Genomic DNA, 13998 nt, shown 5'->3' on the forward strand with positions numbered 1-13998 from the left:
CTGCAACTCTCTTTTTTTTCACCCAAAAATATAGTTAAAAATAGCCTCTAAAAAGCTTCCTAGCATGACAAGGTATATATGTCTGTTTCAATACTGAGAGGGAAACATTTGAAACGGGGGGCTGGGGATCTTCCGCATTTTGGTGATTTTTTTCTTATGCTCCATTTTGTGCATTTTCTGCAACAATTTTTGGTGTAAATTACTTTAATTTTGTCAGAGTAAAAGTCCTCTGCTACTTTTAATGTTTTTAATGTGGTAAGAAGGGGGTTGGGACAAATGCATATTCTAAATATTGAGGGGGAGATGTCCCCGTGTCCACCCCCAAAATCTACGCTTATTTTCACGTGGCCCGGAAGATAGCTGATGGCACTTTGTGCTCTCCATCTCTCACATGCTGGGGACTAAGAAACAGATATACTCAAGCAAATTTTAGACATCCTGGGAAGAATAATTCTCATTTCTTGAGCAAACATTTTTATAAAAGGCACACATTTTGTATAAACTACGTTGATTTTTCCATTCAGCATTGAGGTAGCATGGTGTGATTAAAAATGCCAGAGGGGTGAAATCTTTTCTGAGAATCCAAAGTATGATTAAAAGTACTTCACAAAAAAATTACATTACAGTGTCCTTAATTTTCATTTAATTTTAAGTGCAGGAAACAAAGTGTGGAGTACCCCCAGACCCTCCACTTTAGTTTCCAAATCCTCACTATTTTTTAAGTGTCAAGGTTGACAGGAACGCAGATGGTTTGCCCAGTTGCCATGGAAATGCAGATGTTCAAATTACCATTTTTCTTATGAAGATTCTGTCTATGCAGGCTTTTAAAGTTGAGATGATTGATGGCTTCAGAACAGCTACTTGAAAACCCCTCAGGTTGAGATATAAGGGTGTTTGTATATTGAGCTTTAAAGTTCAGTCTTGACCTTAAACAGCTCACAAACTCTGAAATAGTTTGTAGTGTTCTTTGTTCTATGACTCAAATCAGCTATAAATAAATAAATAAATAAATAAATAAATAAATATGACTTTGGGAATAATAAGTGTTTGTCCTGAGGCCTGTCTCGTTAAACAGGATTACTGACCGGGCTGAGAAACTGCGCTGCTCTGTAAACCTTCAGACGGCTCAAATTATTACTCATGCAAACTCGTTGATGATCCAGTTTTGAGAAACTTTAACATTTTGTCTTTAGTTTGATAAGAAGCCTTAATCCACGTCGTGAGAAGACTTGCTGTTGGCTTTTTGGAAAGAGCCAGGCGAGCAGTTTGTGCTAAGCTAACCGGCTGCAGCTTCATGTTCAGCGAACATACACAAGTATGGTATCCATATTCTCATCTGACTCTTGGCAAAATATTCCTTTGAAAGAGAGGCAGCGTTCAGTGTGATAAAGGACAGCAAACACTGATCTGGTTGGAATAAATTTATTTGATCTGTCTGTAAACAAGGTGATAAATCAATTTATGGCATTTCTTGGTTTATGCATATGAAATCAGATGCATTAAAGAGACTGTATCCCAGATGTAAGAAAAAAAAGTGGTGAGGAAAAAGGAAATTAACATAAATCAGCAAACAGGACTTGAAACAGGTTTCTTTTTTATGAGTACACATATCCCACAAGGCCTAAACAGTGGAGCTGAAGCTAAAAAAAAAAAAAAAAAAAAAGTGCCAATGAAATGACTCTTTAGTGGACAGTGGGTAAAATCCATCTTACAACAGCAACAGATCTCTCTATATTTATGGCACAGGATACACAGGTTCTGCAGTTAAGTTTCAACAAGACAACCAGAAGCGTCTTTGTTCCAACCAATCCCATCTCCCATTGAGTGTCATTTCTACTTTTGTAAGTGTTTTTTTTTTTTGTTTTTTCAGTTGGACGTTACAGTTAGCAGTACTGAGCGAGGACAGACCATGTGATACCCCAGAGCTCAGCTGACTATAGAGTAAAAGGCAATTTATTCCACAGTTTTGTAGTTGTCAACACAGCATGGGTTTGTACAAATGCAGTCGTTTCTTTTCTAAACAATAAAAGAAAAAAAAAAAAAAACAATGAAGTGAGAATTTTCTTCAAATACTCCCACCCTTACCTCCCCTGTAGCTTCATATTTTTTTAACCATGGTAAGTGTTACTGTCTGGTTAGCGTTTTCCTTCATCAAAAAAGTTAGTGTCATCCTTCACATGTTTTAGAGCAATTGTATAAACACCCGAGCTTCGACTACACTTGGTCCTATAAAAAAGAAAAAAAAAAAAGAAAAAAAAAAAAAATTAAACTGGACATGCTCCAGATGGTTATATGCTGGGATATCTACTGTCCAAAAATGGCAGCCTTTCAAAAAAAAAAAAAAAAAAAAAAAGAAAGAAAGAAAAGAAAATATATTACAGGAGCTGGCAAACAAAAACAGTATTAAGTGCCTGAGCCATTGTTACTGTGGAATGTCCATGGGGTTTTCGTGTAGTCGGGGGAGTGAGTGGTGGGAGGCGAGGCTACCAGCATCTGGACGACACCAATGCTTGCGAATCCTGAGCCCATCTGAGCACCCCCCAAACACACCTTCCCCCCCTTTTAGAAAATGTATTCAGGACAAAGTAGTGGATCTGAAAGGAGAGGGGGTTAGGGGACTGGTTGGTTGAGTGTTTGATGAAGAGGAGAATCTCCTGTGAGGTTTGTAGTCGCCTGTTTTGGGCAAACAGGATGGGGAAACAGGGTAAGGGGGAGGAACTAAACATTTTGGCAGGAAGAAGTGCGAGAAGGAGGGGGAGGGTGGGCAGTAGTGTGTGGGCGTGAGAGGGAAACAGTGGACTGCCATATGCACGCAGTCTGCCCTCCCGGACATGACTGGGGAAATTAAAGAGGAAGACATGACGAGCTTGGTTACCGCTCAAGTGCTCCAAAGGCATCGGCTGCTCAGGGAGGGAGTGTGTATGATCGGGTTCGGGAGGGATTAAGGAATGGGCACTATGACAGAAAGAAAAAGAAATATCTACTTCAAACTGACGCTCGAGCTTTCGTTGTCCAAGTGTTTGGCCAGATTTTTTTTTGTTTTGTTTTGCTGGTCTTGGTTAAGTACAGATTTGTCATGACATCCTGTTAGCAACATGCTCGTCTTTGCTATGGATCAACTTATAGTGCTTAAGGGGGTAAGAGTACACAGCGCAAGTGTGTTGAAGGGAGAGGATAACAAAATATGGGATAACAAATGGGGAGGAGAGAAGGCAGAGAAAGGAAAAAAAAAAACAAAGTAACTACCAACTAGGACTGGAAGTAGTGTGAAATGCAACAGGGTGGTAAGGGTGAGCTGCTAGGTGGCTGGGTACAGGCTGCTTTAGTATCCGGACTTCCTCAGGTATTCAGCCATCTGAAATGCTTTCTTGTTGAGCTGCCCTCCATGGACACCTTCCTTCCCCATGACAAAAACCAATGCTGGAGTACACAAGGAAAAAAAAAACAACAAAATAAATGAACAGACATGGTGATAGCAGGACTGGAAAATAAATAATATACTTTTAAATTTTTTTTATTGCCGCTTTGCTAAATGTGGGGCTACATTGTTGAGGACAGAGCCTGAACCCTGGGCTTTGATAGAAATGATGCTGGGATTTTGTTTAATGGGACTGTTTGCGGGGAAACATAGGCTTGACAGTAATTTGGGGGGTTATTTTTTTGGTCCATTTTTCAGTGTTTTATGATTTTTGTTTTCCTTTTCATTTGTTTTCTTTTTCTCTCCCTCAACTACACCGCATAAGCTACATCAAAACTAAACTAAAACCCTGAATCCCTCAAGTATTTTGCCATCGAGTATGCCTTCTTATTCAATCCGCCTCCATGGACCCCTTCTTTGCCCATTACCAAGACCAAGACTGAAAGAAAAGAGACAGAGAAGGGACATTTAGAGAAGGTGTGGAGATCACACAAGTGAAAAGAGAGGAGCACAGAGCCAAAAGCAGCAGGCAGACAAGACAGCTACAGAGGAGGACAATGGCACAAAAACCATAGCAGCGCTTTGGTCTGAAGGCTGTGTTGAGCCTAAACATTCATTTTCTTATCAGTGCTGCTGGTGGTGAAACAACAAAGACATCACACATTACAACTGGGAGGACAGAGTGAGTACAGTGGGAGAATAAATGTAGAGGACGCATGCAAAGCTGCTGGTCAGTCTATAAACTTGTGATGACCAAGTCATTGCTCCAGTGTTTACTTCTCTTTAACGTCTGGTGACTTACACTGAGAGTGAAAGCAATGTTTGAGTTGTCATGACCTGGTGATTAAAAAGGAACCAGTTTTCCACATGATCATGCTCTGGCCTCATGGTAAGGATCAGCATTGGATTGGTGCCAAACCAAGTCTCAATTTGAAAGTATGCCTAATTGAGTTATGCTATCCACATTTTTATAAAGGTCATGTTTAGGCAGGCATCACTGCATCTCAGTTCTCAGTGCTAATGTCTGAATTAGGGCTGAACAATTAATGGAAACTGCAACACAGCTAAGTGCAACATCCAAATCTCAGGGGCTACAAAAAGTAAAATGTGTTACAACATACCATTATAAATAAGCCACTGTTGTGCTACACAGATGCCTGGGCCTACAAATCATATTCCAGACTAACAATGGTTAACCATCAATCAGTTAACCTCCTGGGATTGTTTTTTTTTGTTTTTTTTTTAAATGCATGTTGGCCTACTGGTTAATTTAGCTACTCTTCAGTTCAGTGGTAGCACTAGAACTAAACTGTATCACAACAAAAGCTAATAGGATGTTCATGCTACACTGGTTAGCTAGCTGCCGCTGCTCTGTATTGCTCACAAGTGGGAGCGTATTAGCCACACCACTCATTTGACGGGACAGCATTGCCACAAAAACATTGTGCCCGCTGTCCGGTCTCCCCCCAAGTCACCCTAGTGAGCACGGTTAGCAGCATCAGCATGGCTACTGGTGCCAACATCAATGTCAAAGAAGATTTACAACTCAAAATTAATCCACACACTAACCAGGGCGACCTGGGGGAGACCAGAGGTTGGGGACAATGTTTCTGCAGCAACAATGTCACACCACCCACCATGGGTTGGGACACCGTTACCAGTGGTAATCGCTCAAAGTGGCTAGCTGACCAATGGAGACTTCAACGGTGAGCAGTGGGCACTGCGTTTCCACATGTTAACGTGGCTAGCTGCCTGCCTGATGGCAAAGCCAATAACAAAAACAAGGTGAGACATTTACATCACAAAACATTAAAATTGTACAACATGTACATGGATGGCACTTTGAAATGTGGTGCTAAAACTGACTCAGTCAATGAAGTGCTGGACTAAAAGGAAAGCCCCACTTTGAAAATTAACCTGTCACATCCCAGGTAATGTGTGTCCGACTAACCAAAGCATAATTAACCAAAACTGACATCCTATTCCAAACATAAGGGAACAGACCCCAGAAATACTTGCATCATCAATAATCGCCATATTTTTTTAGAATATCGTTCAGCCCTAGCCTGAATATACTTTGCTGCTTTTAAAGGAAAAGCAATTGTGCATTGAATTTACTTTTGCATGAATGTGTTTAAGAATACACACCCACGTGGCTGCCAAATCAGCTTCTTTCCAATTTTAGCTCAACAAGACACCAGGTATTGTTTGGATGCGATACTAACTCAATTGGCTTGGTGTTCATCTCCCTCTCAGTTCTTCCAAGTTTACTGCACTCCACTTGGAGACTAGTCTTTGTTTCACCTGTAATTAATCCACACCATGCCAGCAGCAAAGAAAAGGAAAGTGAAGCTTCTACTGGATACTAACAACCATGTCTAATGCGGCACACATGCAGATACAACAGCATGCTTGTGGTACCTCTCCTCAATACATGTAAGAGCCCTGAAGTGCCTGAGTAAGTATTTTACCAGAAACAGAGTGGAAGCATGTGAGCAGGGGAACAGATTCAGACTGTTGAGGGTAGGGAGTGTGTTAACCAGGAAAGGGGAAGACACATGCAGTTTAGAGAGTTCTTAGGAAATCCCAGCCACTAAGGTGGGCTCAGTATGTGGAGAATTGGGTCCCGTTACCTGCAAGTTTTCGGAATGTCTGGGAATAGTGGGAGGATAGGGCATCGGGGCCCATACAGGAAACATGAAAACCGGCACAACTCTTAGGCAAGCCCCTAAAAAGGGACTTAACTGGTCTTTGTGTCAAACAAAAATTAGTAACAACAAATTAACCGTTGTTGTTGTAAAGAGCTGTTGCCTCCTTCAAAATATTAAATGTTACCCTCCTGACAGTTAAGTGTATTTTAAGCTATAGGCATCTATGGCTTTCATTCTCAAAAGATTTCATACAGTTTATATATCAGGTCATAATTTTCATGTGCAAGGACTGCCCAGAAATTACGTTAATTTTTTTTTACATATTTGCTTTACACGTTTTAAATAAATTAGCCTTCAAACAGAGATCTGTGAGTGAGTCGTGACCTTCATGGTGAAGTGTCTCAGCTATGCAGAGCTGCACAAATCACATGCCAGCTTCACTGCTGTTGTGGCTGAAAGGCATCCAACTTGTGGCCAACTAATATAATTTTAATCTGACTGAAGTTTAGGGGGTAAACAGTACCCCAATATGATTAAAATTTCATCTATTTCAATTATGCAACCATTTCTGCAAAGGATATAATGCAATTAAAGTTTTATCATAGATCTTGCTGTAGTGCATGGCAGTTCGGTGAAAACCTGGACTAATGGAATCGAGTCAGAGGGGCAATTAATGTGTCAGAAGAAAGGAAACATAAAATACCCTTTGACAACATATAAGACACCAAAGAGGGGAAACTGTGAGAGATATGTAATTAATTATTCAGGATTGTTTTTAGTTCATCTCAAAGAGGTCTAGTCTTCCTTACCAATGCTACTGAAACATAAATCATCCAAAATATTAAACTGCAACAGATATAATTGACAAAACTATTAGCATGGAAAACTATCACAGTTTAAAGTCTGGGTAAAGTCAAATCATACATTTGCCTCTAAACATATTGGGTAATTGTGGAAAAGTGACAGGCTTAAATAGCGTCAAAAATATTGACTTAAATACATATTTATTCCGAAGGCTTGAAATGGTTTCAATATTCATTTTCTACAGGTAGTGATACACTGGGACCTGCTGTGCTTTCTTGCTTCATTATTTAGGTTTACTACACACTACGTTTAGTACAATTTTATGTCCTGTGGTATAGAATATTAATTGATTGATATGGAATATTGATATTATTGAGGGTGCATCAAAGTTAGAAAGTCTAGTATCATGACAGCACTGCTAAACACTGTATAGTACTGAATTGTGGAGTTAAGTTTTTCCAACATTTTTGTGTCAAAGTATTTTGGGTGGGTCTAAAATCATGGCTCAATGATGCACTGGAGCCATTCTTATAACTCCTTGCGTGCGCTTTAAAAACACAAGAGCATCAGTCATTTTCCTGTTTAATCGCAAGTTAGAACACCAACTAAACTTGCACAAACCCAGCCCATTATGAGAGCCAATCGGCCCCATCAACTCTCAAACATTTGCGTTAAATCACTTGAACCCGACCAACAAATCAGAGCTTAAAGTTTTTGGTAATGTCAATCGCTAATAACAACCTACTTGCTATTGGATATATTTTATGATGTTTCCAGTAAATATCACAATATAAAATTGTTCTGTTCAAAAAGTAAAAAGGAAGCAAGTTCTCTCCTCTCTTTTCAGTGATTACATGTTAACTATGAAACACCTGAAACACCCCACCCATGGGTCAACCCACAGGAGTCGTGGGTTGTAGGTTGACCTGTGCATCACTGCTAGCTAGCTAGCTATTATTAATACCTGCAGGCCGTGTGTATTATAGTGCTGAAATTTCTGGTCGATGTGCTCGTCCTTCCAAATTCTCATTAGTCGGACAGTTGCTGGTGTTACTTCAATAAGGCAACTTGGACCAGCAACTCACATCCAAAGCCTCTTTTCCCGGCTGAAAACTGCAGCTGTTCAGCACTTGAATTTGTCTGCTGTGACAAATACAGTGAATACAGGCCTAGTGTATCGAAACCTGTATTAAAGGAATACCTCATCCACAAAATGACCATTTGTAAATCTATTACTCAAGCTATAACTACAGACATGTGTTTACAAACTCTCACACAACTCGTACCGTATAAGCCCGGTGCTTCCCAAACATGCATTTCCGTTAAAAAACTTCAGTATCAGAGTCTGGCTTTGAAGAGAGCATAAGTAAGGTTCACTTTCAGTTCAGTTTTAAATAGTAAAGTTTTAATGAAAATGCATGTTTGGGAGGTACTTTCTCTCTTGGGAAGAGAAAAAGAGAGACAAAATGGAAATGAAAGTTGATGACTATTGTACGCAAGGTTTCTTAAAGTTATTAATAACTTTCTCACAACGCTGCTTTTTCACTTTGTCACACAAAGGTCACATTGACTGCTTAGGCTGCTTGGTGAAATACATCAGTGTTGCCACCATATAGACTGTCAACACTGGCCTGCAGCGTACACGCCCACAGCATTTCAGAGCAGAGAATACTGCTTTTTTTTTTAAATTCTAGTTTGTTTTTTTATTGTTCAAATTTGGCTAGGTAGTTCACACACATTTTTCAGTAGTTTGACAAACTCAGAAAACATTTATTTGTACTTTACCCAGACCTTAAGGGAGTTTCCCTTTTGCCTTGACCCAATGAGCTTTGTGATATGAACTTGCCTCCTAGCTCTAAAACAAACTTCATATTCCTACAGATTACATTTATCTTGGACGCAGTTGTTCCCCCATTATAATCAGATAACATTCACTGGTAATAACCTGTGATTCACAGACATTTTAACACCTGTGTACGTCATATATTGAGGAAAGGTGCATTCAAGATCTATCCCACATGCACGGACAACACAGAGGTTTTATAAGTGTAACTAAACTAAAGGCACTATATCAAAGCAGGCTACGCTGCCACGATCACTACTAAAATGTTTGCGATTAACAACAACACTGAACACAGTGCTCACCTTTGGCGGCTCTGCCTACAGTAACGTTGTATGTTGGCTCTCCTCCTTGACTCTTTGTCCGGATGTCCATTGTCCAGTCGCCTTCAATCGGGAGGCTGTCTCTGATTACGGAGCACTTTTTATTGCCTAAGGTCAGCCCACCTGTGAAGAATCCCTCGCGGTCCTTTCCTATTAACACGTCGATTTCTTCAGGCTTAAGGGGAACAAAAAAAAAAAATAGTAAGTCCGGTTCATCTCTGTCAATCATAAATGCAAAGTGTTGATTAATACAAACAGACTCTTGAGTCTTCTGTTTTTCCTTTGTGGTGATTTGTAGGTGTTTTTTTCCATTGCTCTCAAACATAATTCTCATTTATTGCACCATAGTGTGGGCGCTGTGAAGCCTTTTGAGACTGATTAAGTGCTATACAAATAAACAGTTTAATTCCTCTGCTTCTCAGCTCCTGGTTTTCTGCTTCCTCTATCAGCAATGCCTTACGGTGCCATTATAAGGACTGGTCACCCCCTGGGTTTTGCATACTTTAATAAATTGTACATTTTTTCAGTATTTGCCCAAAGAAAATTCTAATGCTGTTGAGAACCAATACTCATGTTTTTTGTAGATTTTGAACATTGATGGTCAGAAGAAGGGGTAAGTCTCATTTTAGTTAACTATTAAAAACTCAGTGTGAAAACATGGAAAGTCAAGTGCACTTACAGGTAAACAGAGCTAGCTCCCTCAGTTAATCTCACCATAGACACTACAGCACCACACTCCTACACAGCATAAAACTACTCACCTGCAGCCCTCCAGCGTAGCTTTAAAAGACATTAAGAGCCAATACACCATCATAGGTTTTATACACCATGCAGTTTTTAAAAGACATGCACTACAGGTTTGGAAATGAACTTTTTTGTTCACCTGTCACTGTGACTAGTGGATTTCTCAATCTACCAGCTAGCTAGCTTTTTGGCTAGTGAGTGAGCACACTCACAGCCCCTTGCATATTTTACCAGCATTTGGCTGGTCGCTGGTGCCAATTTACAACCTTGACTGCAGTGTATATGTTGGATTCAAATTCAGAAAATGAGCACTGAGAGGATGGATTATGGGGTTTGATCATGAATGGCTTTGGGGTGCAAGTCTACAAATAGAGGAAATATTTGCTTCTCTCTGATAAAAAATGCAAAATACTATGTCTTGAGGTTGTAGGTATCTGAGGATTTCACTGAAATCACATCATTGCAGAACAAATGTGGAGTAAAGTGATGCTTCAGAAAGCCTCTAGTAAACAGGAATATTACTTGCGGGCCTTCTTTCAATGTTTCACGCCTTGTACTTGTTCCATGCAATTCTGGTAATCTGGGATTTAAAGCATGTCCTCTGCTGCACATGTTTCTGACACTCTACATTAGTGCAGCAGCTAAATAACTTTCATTAAGGCTTCTTTTACACTAGAACATCACAGGGTTCTGTGTAAAAGAAATAGGCACTAATTGCAAATGCAGATTTAAGTGATTAAATTCTTGGAGAAAAATGTACAAAACCTAAATCTTTTAAGACCTTTAAGTCTCATTTATAGGATTACATTTCATATATTATCCAAAAAAAAGTGAAGTACTTCTATTTAGACAGAATATGTGAGTGTAAAATGCAGCATGGGACCACTTCTGCAACTGGCCAAGATGGCTAAGTACAAGTGTGATTAATTTCAATCAAGAAACAGGGCTGCACTGTTCATGATTAAGGGCTCAGGTTATCATTGAGTAATGTTAATTGCTGATGATTTTCTCAAGTCCTTGGTTTGATAAATTGCCTTTGGTTTACCAAAACAATCCAAACTTCTCAAATGCAATTATGCTGATATCAGAGCTATCAATAACCTTACCCAAATTGGTACATAAAGTTAAACTGATACAAGCAAAAAATTAAGGAACAAGTCACAGTAATTTAAAAATAGTTTTTGCAAATGTTGAGAAATGTAAAGCTTTTTCTCTTTTTTTTCTTTAATAAACCGTGCCAAGTTGGTCAAGAGAGGAGCTAGCACTTAAGTATTGAGAAGGATATCCAACCCCCACAGATGAGGAAAAGTGCATGGTCTGTTGAAAGGCACAGCTGACTCCGTTATACTGTAGCCGGCAGGTCCTGAAATCTCAGAGGCCCACTGCAGCTGGCAAAAACATATTGCTGAGAAGAAAAAAAGGTCTGACTACTATTAATATTCCATGTTTTTATGACCGCTACCGCTTACATGTGCAAAAATGTATTTCACCGCACTTTCGTTATGAACACGTTTATTAAACCGGGTTAAATCTATGAACCAAACTGCAGAACAAAAGGCGTCGCCCCTTAACTCCAGAACTGCAGAGTCATGGCACACACGAAACCCTTCAGGAGAAAAACGGGAAACTCAAAGGATTTCTACAGGCTCGGATAGCGTTAGCATGGTGGCTAACTACATGTTTAGGGCCCGGTCAGCTAATCACATTCACCGCCTTTCCCCATTGTCCGGTGCTCTATTCCCGCAAACTTGCACCGCTATTTCACACATTCTGGTTTAGCCTACAGCGTTCCTGCAGCCGCTTCTGGTTAGCACATTTAATCAGCACGTCTGGGGAAAAAACAGGCTGGCTAACCCTGGTAGCTAATAGCTGTGGCTTCACGTGTGCTTTTTAACACGGGCAAGGAAACACGATAATGTCACATTTATTAAATTTGAGTCTTTAGAGGATACCGTTACCCTGCCCCGGTGGCCGGGGCGGACACTCCCCAGTAACAGCGGCACGTGCGTTCATAGTTCACTTTTCTGTAGCATGGGTTATCATTTTACAGCTAACATGCTCGTCAAAATGACCAACGGTCGTCTGACTCGCATTACGCCTCATTATGAATTCACCTGCACAAATATTTAAATCACTGACCAATAATTTAGTTAACAGACAAAATGGAGGCTCGAGGAAGCACCGGAGACGATTGTTTAGCCAAATTAGATTCACATAAATGCTTTAACATATTCAGGCCTACGTAAGATCATTTACAAGTGTGAAAAATCTACCGTATAAAAATGTGGACCGCTGCCGCAAATGTTAACCGAAACGTCTCGATTAGCTTCCATAGGCAAAATGAATAAGAAACTGGGAGTGTATCCGCCATCTTGGAAAATAAGGGGCGGTAGCGGCAGTGTGATTCACATAAGCCGAATACGGGAAAACGAGAGACACTAACGGCACGCCAGCGCGTCAAGAGCGCGTGTGAGCACCGCTAACTTTGCGCTATTAGCGTTAGCCATTAATGATTTTCCAATGGGGATGACCGGCCTGATTTGAGCTAACCGCCAGCGGTATTTTGCTAATCAATGTTAATGTTACACTGCTAGGCAATACTGCTGGTAGACGGTGTTGTATTCTTAAGTTTTACATCACCGTGCAGCTCAAAGGACAAAAACCACTGATATAAAATAAAATCTTAAAATTGGTTATGCTTTGTCCGACATGCTCATCTTATCTGACCAGTATCACAAGCAAACACGGCTAGTCAGAGCTAGCTAGCTTGCTAGCGTTGCTAAGTTAGCCCTTTTAGCTTGAGTTCGCGGTACCGTTAGTCGCTGGCTTGGGGGATCTCCCGCTGGTCCGCTAGCTATTTTTAAAAACAAAATAATGTAAACGTTGCGAATACTAAGTTTGTCAAATGTACCACTAAAAGGACAAAAACGACAAAGACTGGCTGCGGGTTGAAAAGCAACGGTGCATACGTGCCAATGCATCTTGATTGTGACCACCGGATACCATGTGTACCACACACTGCTCGCCTTATCCTCATTCAACAAGGCCTGGCTATGCAGACAAACACACCGGCACACAAAATGTACATTTTCCTCCCGTGTAACCCTAGATACTGACACACAGAGTATACTAACCGTTATGTTGGCAAAGGTGCCGCCGACAAATGATGCCCAGACGTATTTGGCGTCCGCGTACCCAACAATGGCCGCGTCCTGGCAGCTGCCATCAGCCATCAGGTTGTCCACGTAGCTTTGCCAGGACATGTTTGTGAAATTAGTTCTAAGATGAAAAAAAGACGAAGGGTCAAGTTAGGTCACAAACGTCTCTTCAGCGACGAAGAAGCAGTGAGGAAGCTGTATTTATCGGTGGTTTAGCGGGCCTCCAGCAAGCAGAACCCCCCCGGCTCCGTCACGTCCCGGCTTTCTTCTGGTCTAGGCAACGAAGAGAAGCCGCTGCAATCGGGTAGGCGCTTGGGTGTAGTCCTCACTAAATCACTCCGCCCAGGTCGTTGTTCGCCCTGCTGCCTCATTGCATAATATACTGCGCGGCGGATGGATATATCGTGACAAAAAGCAAGACAGACTATTTTTTTCTCCACTACAACAGAGATTTGTTTTCAGCTTTTGGATTTATTAAAAGGTTAAACCAGTAAAAATGAACATTTACACAGATTTAAATCTACAAAGCAGGGTTTAGTCCTGGTTTCTGGTAGATTTAGACTTCTGAGATTTAATTTCCAAAGCAAACTAGTGCAACAAATGTCATTGCAAAATGTGTATCAGTTTATTTTAACATTAGTTTTTACCTAATGATGATCACTGAGGCCACATTATCTACCACCTCTGGTCATTTACAATATCTTCATGTCACAAGGACGTTTATCTAGTTCTTGATTAAATATTAATGTGAAAGCTACTCTTTTTTCAGCTAGGCAGATGAACACATGGGCACAACTAACAGGTTTACCCAAATCCATATAGTTTATGCTTTATTTATTATTTTTTTCTATCATCATTAAGTCATTTGAGTCCCTCATCACACACTGAAAGAAAGGAAAACATCCTTAAAGGGCCACTAGGTCATCATGTTAAAACATTGAATACCAATCACACACTCTTTCAATGCTAATGAGCAACTTTGGACCTCCAATACACGTCGTGCATACCTCTGGATGACTGGTGATGTCCTGCTGTAACTAAGCTAACACTTTGGACAGCA

The 13998-nt window shown here is 40.5% G+C and overlaps 1 protein-coding gene across 2 annotated transcripts; it reads right to left on the reverse strand.

Annotated features, from left to right (window-relative positions):
- Positions 1-1408: 1408 nt before the first annotated feature.
- Positions 1409-13238, reverse strand: pfn2b (profilin 2b). Of its 2 annotated transcripts, none has more exons than XM_033621576.2 (3): positions 12915-13238; positions 9019-9211; positions 1409-3420 (listed from the first exon to the last, which is right to left on the reverse strand). In XM_033621576.2, exons 1-3 carry the CDS (start codon positions 13041-13043, stop codon positions 3323-3325), a joined length of 420 nt encoding a protein of 139 aa, XP_033477467.1. In that variant the 5' UTR covers positions 13044-13238; the 3' UTR covers positions 1409-3322. The 2 variants fall into 2 exon arrangements, with proteins under 2 accessions (XP_033477467.1, XP_033477469.1); XM_033621578.2 differs by having other exon boundaries at positions 1409-3857; positions 12915-13218.
- Between the last annotated feature and the right edge of the window lie 760 nt (positions 13239-13998).

The sequence above is a fragment of the Epinephelus lanceolatus genome, chromosome 6 (assembly GCF_041903045.1).
Source record: "Epinephelus lanceolatus isolate andai-2023 chromosome 6, ASM4190304v1, whole genome shotgun sequence".
Taxonomy (NCBI): Eukaryota; Metazoa; Chordata; class Actinopteri; order Perciformes; family Serranidae; genus Epinephelus; species Epinephelus lanceolatus.